The sequence below is a fragment of the Crocuta crocuta genome, unplaced genomic scaffold (genome assembly GCF_008692635.1).
Source record: "Crocuta crocuta isolate KB4526 unplaced genomic scaffold, BGI_CrCroc_1.0 scaffold369, whole genome shotgun sequence".
NCBI lineage: Eukaryota > Metazoa > Chordata > Mammalia > Carnivora > Hyaenidae > Crocuta > Crocuta crocuta.
In genome coordinates, this window is record NW_027529441.1 from 1629389 (window position 1) to 1636405 (window position 7017).

The following is a 7017-nucleotide window of genomic DNA, read 5'->3' on the forward strand; positions in this document are numbered from 1 at the left end:
GACTTATTCAATCATTTAGTAGCAAAGTGTCTAGTCACCGTAAGCAATCAGGTGACTATGTCTACCAATTTCACAAGAATACCGGGAGATAAGACTATATAATTATCATTATCCAAGTGCCTGCAAAGCTAACATTTAGTTTTAGTAGGTTGCATGAAAACAATCTCAAGGTGACCAGTTGTGCTGGCATTTGTCATTCCACAGTAATAAGCCAGGTAACTCCCTCTATAAATCCAGCGCCAGTGAAAATCTGTATTTGCTCATTGAACCAAAATTGCATGCCCAAACGCCTATCAATTCAGCACTCAGTTAAATAGAACGTGCAAGTTAATGCTTCATCCCAAAGAGAGAAGAACTCATGGGGTCACCTTATTCACAAATGACAGACCTGGCATCACTATTTGACATTTGGAGATTGGGAACTGCACAGGTATTTGCTAATTTGCTACACGTTGTGAGGTTAATAAGAAGGCACCCTGCTGGACACAATTGTGTGAACGCTGGCCTAGACGATGTCCTGCCTCGGTCCCCTCCAAATCTGGCAACAGGACTTTGTCGTGTTGGCAGTGAAAAGTGGTGCCCTTTTTCTATGGTAAAAGCTTTTTAAAACATGCTTACATACAATCAAACATTATCTTAAAATAATTGACTCAGACTCACCCCTGCTAATAAGTGGCTTCCTTAATGATTTTGCTCTTATTTCACAAAAGGTAGCTGAAAGGAGGCATGGTTCTTTTTTCTTCTCCTTAAACTCTGTACCCTGGCCAATTCTTGAAAATCTTGTGTGTGTCAAGATTTCAGAACTCCATCCCCTGAGACATTAACTATAATTTGAATACACTTAGCTCCTTCCATTTATTTAGCAGCTTCTATTCATTAATTTTTCAAAATACATCAATGGACCTCTTATTATGTGCCAGCCAGACACTGTGCTCAGTCCTGGAGATATAATAGTGAAGAAGATAGACACACCTTTTGCTTTTATGGAACTTATAGTGTAGTGGCAAAGGCACAGTGAAGAAAGAAATAAAATCATTATAAACTAAGATAAGTTCTATGAAGGAAGAGAAACAGACTCCGAGAATGCAATCTTTTCTCAAACAGGGCGATGAAGGCAAGCCATTCTTCAAAGTAGCTCTTAAGCTGAGACACAAAAGATGAGGAAAGATGCTGTATGTAGAGAATGAGAGGGCAGGAGAGGGATGAAACAGACAGGCAGAGGCACGTGCAAACTACTAAGGCAAAGAGAGGCTTGACGTGCTCCAAGGCCACTAGAGGCCTGTGCAAAGGGAGGATGTTGGGCAGAAGGAGACTGCAAGATTTGGAGTTAGAAAAATAGGCAGCACCCAGGTTTTGCAAGGTGCTGTGTAGGCCCGGCTAAGGAATATGGATCTTATTCTCAGGGCAATGATAATCCATTTAATACAAGCTACAGTGGAAGAGCTCCACGCAATGATAAATACAAATATGCATAAGGTTTAAATGGGTTGTTGGGGTCATGTGGGGAGCATATTGTGATCTTTAAACACACAAGACTGGTCATTCAAAGTCATCAATAACTTGCATTTGTTATGAAGGCCTTACACACAAGTTGTGTGCGCAGCTTGTCAGGCTGAGTGTGTCCTTTGAAATATATGACATCCCCAGGCCATCACACATATACATCCTGACTTGTATCAGGTTCCTGAATGGTCTTGGTTTTCTTCACACCTGAGAAAAGGGGCCAGAGCTTTGTGCTAAGAATATACTTCTGTTGTTTCCCTGTCGAGAGCTGAGCTAAGTGAGTTACAGAAGGTGCTATCGAAGTTATGCTGGTAGGTCTTGTGTTATGAGTATAACATTATGCTAAGTACAGCTGCTAATGTGATAAATGTAAGAGTCAATCACAATTCTGTAGTCAAAAAACAAAACACAATAAGCAAAAATGAAAAGTACATCTGAAACAGGCTTGTTACAAAGCCAAATGATCAGCCGTTGAGAAGCACAAATAGAAATAAAGACACTACTTGGTATAAATACAGTCATAAGAAAGAACGTGTCAAAGTCAATTGGTAATTCAGAAGAAGTAGGAGCCTGCAAATAGGAAAATCTGGGAAATTTTCTTAAAGAGGCAACATTTATATTTGACCTTCAATAAGATGAGAGAAACAAAATGTTAGACAAAGGAAAAGACATTTATAGGGCAATGGCCACTGTCAGTACTTTGGAAGAAGAGATTTCATTGTCAAGTCCTTCACTCATCCTGATCAACTGGACAGACAAAGATCTGAGTAGAATGAGGGTTGGCTTAATTGGATTGGCTTCTGACTGAAAATGTCTTGATCAAATTATTATCTTTTGCCAAAAGAGCATCTCTACAAACTCCAGTGCTGAATACTGATTAGTACACAATAGGCTGTTTCCATGTCCATTTGTTTTGTCCATTTGCCCATATGGAGAGTCCTGGTGACTAAGAAAAAAAAAAGAAAGAAATGTTAGCTTGGGTGGCATGTTGGGACTCATATTTGACAAACTCCACCCATATGAGTCAGCTTTGGGGCCAACATGAAAGCCATACAGAAGACTCAAAACTGACCAGCTTCTTTGTTAATAGGACATCATCTTCCTATGTTACTAAACAAAGTGCTAATGAGATGTTATACTTCAAATTAGCTTAAGCAATGAGGTGGAAAGGAACCTTGAGAAGAAGCCAACACCCAGTTTTCTGAGTATATAATCTCGCCAGAAAAGACTCCTCAGATCTGGCCTGCTAGGGCTTTATGACCAACTTCAATCAAGGGCTTTGACAGTATGTCCGAGAGCCAAGGCCACTTGCCCAAGAGCTTCTACAGTGCCCCACCTCTCTCTGCCATCGTACATGGGTCTCAGCTCATAAGCTTTGAAGATGGATTTTTTTTACCCAGCAGCTGCCATAGCAGGACCTGGCTCCTGGACAACTTTCCAGAAGCCTGCAGTGAAACTACCAGCTGCAAAGTGCCCAACTGTAGACAGGAACTGGGCACAGAGCAGAGCGGCATGCGAAGCGCCTGCCTCCCCAGAGTTGTCCAAATAACTTGTTCTAATTCCAGGCTCTGTGCAAAAACAATATGCCAATCAGGACGTTCCTCGGCAGTATCGGCGTGTGTTTCTCAGCCTTGCCAGTCAGGAAGCGGCCAACAAGCTGCAGTCCAAGGCTGCCAGCCTATGAGCCACGTGGCAAAGAGTTGTCCACCCAAGCCTTCTGTGTCTAAGAGTTGTCAGGCTCTGGAAGGTGACCCTGGCCAATGTCAATCTCAGAGCCCTGAATCCAGTTCCAGCAGGCATCCGGTCTGCATCGCACCAGGGCCACAACTGGAATCTTCTAACACTTACGAGCCAGCTTGCTGTGTTACTGGTGGTTTGCAACTACCTAGTAAGTGAAGAATGCAGAGAATGTGTAGAGGAGATAGCTTTTTCTGATTCAGATAAATTGCTTTTCTAAGATATCTAGGAACTTTTATTTCTCTACATGCATGTTATGGTTCATGTGTTTGTGAGTGAATGGATGGGTCTTTTACTGTCTCTAAAGGGAAGAGTTTTTGGATTCTTGCTCTTTGGGGGAATTTCTGGTAGTAAGCTGGGATTGGAAAGCATGTTAAATATTTTGGGTCACTAGAACACTATTTGCTGTAGAGCACTAAGAGTTGCCACCAGTGACTAAGATGAGTACTGGTTATTATCAGCAAAAACACATAGCACTGAATCTGGCTTATTATAATATACAAATATAATGTGCTACTAATCTCAGAAATCTGGATAATATTGGAGTTTAAAGGGACTCTGAACCCTGTCTAGTCCCATGAATTCTGATGGGTTCAACTCTATCAGATGTTGTCCATGTTGTTCATAACATCAGAACCACAACCGAAATCTGTATCTACTCCCTGTCCATCCACTGTTTTATCTGCTGTATCACAACACGCCTATAGTCAACTGTGAGATTGAATCTATCGCTGGCAAAGAGTGAGAGAATTTTCACTTTCACTTCCATGGACTTCATAACCATAGAGCAGCCAGAGACCTTTGAATATGATGTATCCACTTCCATTTCTGCTATTCTTCTTCCTCTTTTCACTATTTCTTAAGTGTTCTCTGAGTTGGGAAAATACTCTTTGTATTAAATAAATTTACTGCATTTGGAATTACAAACTTAATTGTCACGCTATTATTTTTATTCAACACTGTTGTGGGTTTTACGTTACTGGGTTTTCTTTTGCACCAGATGAAAATGGTATAAATATTTGGAAGGGAAAAAAAAAGAGAATATGTTCCCTTATAATTGTTTGCAGAGTATGAAGCATAATAAAAGAATCTTTGTGGTACTCAGCAGAAGATGGGGAACGTGCTCAGTATGAAGATCATACAACCATGGAGCCAGAATGTGTGAAGATACATTAATTTAGTTTAGAATAGCTTGGCTACGGAGAAGCTGTGGGTGGACTCTGCAATGGGGCTCTCGGTTTTCAGAGCAACATGAGGTAGGTAGTGGTGAAGAGCTTGAACTCTGAAGTCAGATTTTCCTGGGTCTGAATCTCAGCCGTGCTGGGTGAAGGTTGTTCGCATCTCAATGGCGTGGCTCTGTACAAATTATTTGATGACTCTCAACTCTGTTTCCTCAACTTCAAAACTGAGATGATAATGACTGTGCCACTGTGAGACTTAATAAGTTAATAATTTGAAAGTGCTCAGCACATGACCTTGTATATAGGAAACGCTCAGTAAGATTTCACAACATGATTAGCTAGTTCGGAGACCCAATATGAAGAGTGGCAGGGATTTGTAGAGAAACCCAAAGATCTCTGACACATGAGGAAAGCCAGTCATCCAAAAAGTGAAAAACTAGCCATTTTGGATCTTGTGTGATGAAAGTAGAACTTTCCAGCAAGGGAAATGCTAAGAAAACATATGCCATGCCTTGTGGAGGGGGGCTGTCAAGTATTGGAGTTTATGACAAACCTAATGTTGATTTATATGTATGCCATCCTAAAGAAGATGATTTAAGCCTAAAATCCATAAACCACCACGTACAGAGGTGCTGCCATAGAGGAGTGGCATTGACACGTAGCTAAGGCAGGTCTGAAAGAGACTGAATGAACATGGTTTGATATCATCAATATTAACCAGAGCATATGGCAGCCCCAAGAGCAGAGCCTTCTTGCGGCAAGAGATATTGACATTGAACTTCTGAGCATGGCAGTGGGCCGGCAGCGGCAGAGCACTGGCAACAAGGAGAGATTTCATCTGTGTGGAAGCTTCTCAGTATTCCTGTCACAGTCAATCATGCAAACACAGTTGAAATTCATGCACAGTGAAGATTGTTACTAATACAATTCAAATGGGAGGGTCTGGGGAGAGTACAGCTCATTTTGGCCAGTGATTCTGAAGACAAGAGGAAAAACAGCTATGTCATTTGCCTCTCAATTATACGTTCCTTTAGGGGTGTGGCTTGTTGGGACATAGCATATTGGTGACAAGTGGCTAAGTGGGATGTGTGTGTGTGTGTGTGTGTGTGTGTGTGTGTGTATGGTGAGCAGGGGAAGGCAGGAGAAAAGAACAACAATGTTAAATAATGTTTTCATTTTTCCATATACTCTGTTTATCATCCTAGACCTTAATTCATTCTTTTCAGGCTGAGGGTAATCACTCCCCTAAGGAGAAGTTAGCAGAAGAAGAGGTCACTATCTATCTAATCCAACCCAACATGGAGCACATTGGAACTCTTTATAGAGAGAAATTGTGTGGATTCAGGAACTAAAGATTCTTGGTATTGGAACAGATAATGGTAGGGTGCCTGGGTGGCTCAGTCAGTTAAGAGTCTGACTCTAGATCTCAGCTCAGGTCTTGATCTCATGGTTCCTGAATTCAAACCCCACATCAGGCTCTGCACTGACACTGTGAAGCCTGCTTGGGATTTTGCCTCTCCCTCTTTCTGTCCCTCCCAGACTTGTACTCTCTCTCTCTCAAAATTAAATAAACAAACATTAAAAAATGAATAGATAATGGGGTGATAATGTGAAAGATGTGCTTTGTAGGATATCTCTTGGCTTTAAAATATACCAAACCTTGTTCAAATCCAAATTCAGCCATTTAGCAGCTGTGTGCCCTGGGACAAGGCCACATTTCTTTTGACACTTTATCTGATAATTTGCTTCTTGGGCCTCAGCCTCCATTTATTCTCATGATTTCTCTATACTGGATATGAATTTGAAGACAGAGACCAAGAAAAACCCTTCCATTGGAGGTGCAAAGGTCACACACAGTATGGAACGTAACCCAGTTAGTCTATGCAGTACTCTCAAAAGCTGTAGAAGTGACTCAGTGGGTACATGCTACAGATCTTCATAGATCAAAGAATTTCCTTCTGCTTGAACAGAAAGGCTGTGGTTGTATTTGTGCATTGGTATCACCCACACTAGACTCTTCAAGACATAAACAGCTTAATAGAATGCTTCTTTCCTGGAAGTTAAGCATAATGAATTTCAGGAACTTTTTTTTGCCTATGTAATACTGTACCAAAAGCCATAAGGTGACTCTTATTAATTTGGTCCTAATTGTTTACCAAGCAGTATACATGTACGTTTTAATTTTAGGTTTGGACAACCTAGTCGGATAAGTACAACTTTTTTTAATCCTCATTTTTTTTTCAATGCAGATGAAGACACATATAAATTAAGTAGGTTGTCCAAGATCATGTACATGGGAAATGGTAGATTCAGGAATTTAATCCAGTGAGTTGGACCTCTGAGCTTGAGCTATAAATCCTGACTACAAGATGACATTACACCTTTGTCCCCAAAGCAGCTCAAATACGTGGGAGATTTCTGTGTCCTCTAGAGGGTCTGAATAAATAATTTGAAAATTATTAGTCAGGTTATATTGTATTGTTGCACAATTGTATTTCATCTACAGGAACAATGGAAGAGAATGAAACATAGTTGTAGATGAAACAACCAGAGAACTAAATATAGCTGATTGGATGGCTTAATTCCAACTAGGAAT

At 40.8% G+C, this 7017-nt stretch overlaps 1 protein-coding gene across 1 annotated transcript; it reads left to right on the plus strand.

Moving 5' to 3' along the window:
• Positions 1-2790: 2790 nt before the first annotated feature.
• Positions 2791-3399, plus strand: KRTAP27-1 (keratin associated protein 27-1). The gene has a single exon (XM_077760182.1). The coding sequence runs from the start codon at positions 2791-2793 to the stop codon at positions 3397-3399; it is 609 nt and encodes a 202-aa protein (XP_077616308.1).
• The last annotated feature ends 3618 nt before the right edge of the window (positions 3400-7017 follow it).

What these genes read in the sequence shown, in the direction of transcription:
- KRTAP27-1 (XM_077760182.1), top strand. Translation starts at nt 2,791, where the DNA reads ATGTCCGAGAGCCAAGGCCACTTGCCCAAGAGCTTCTACAGTGCCCCA.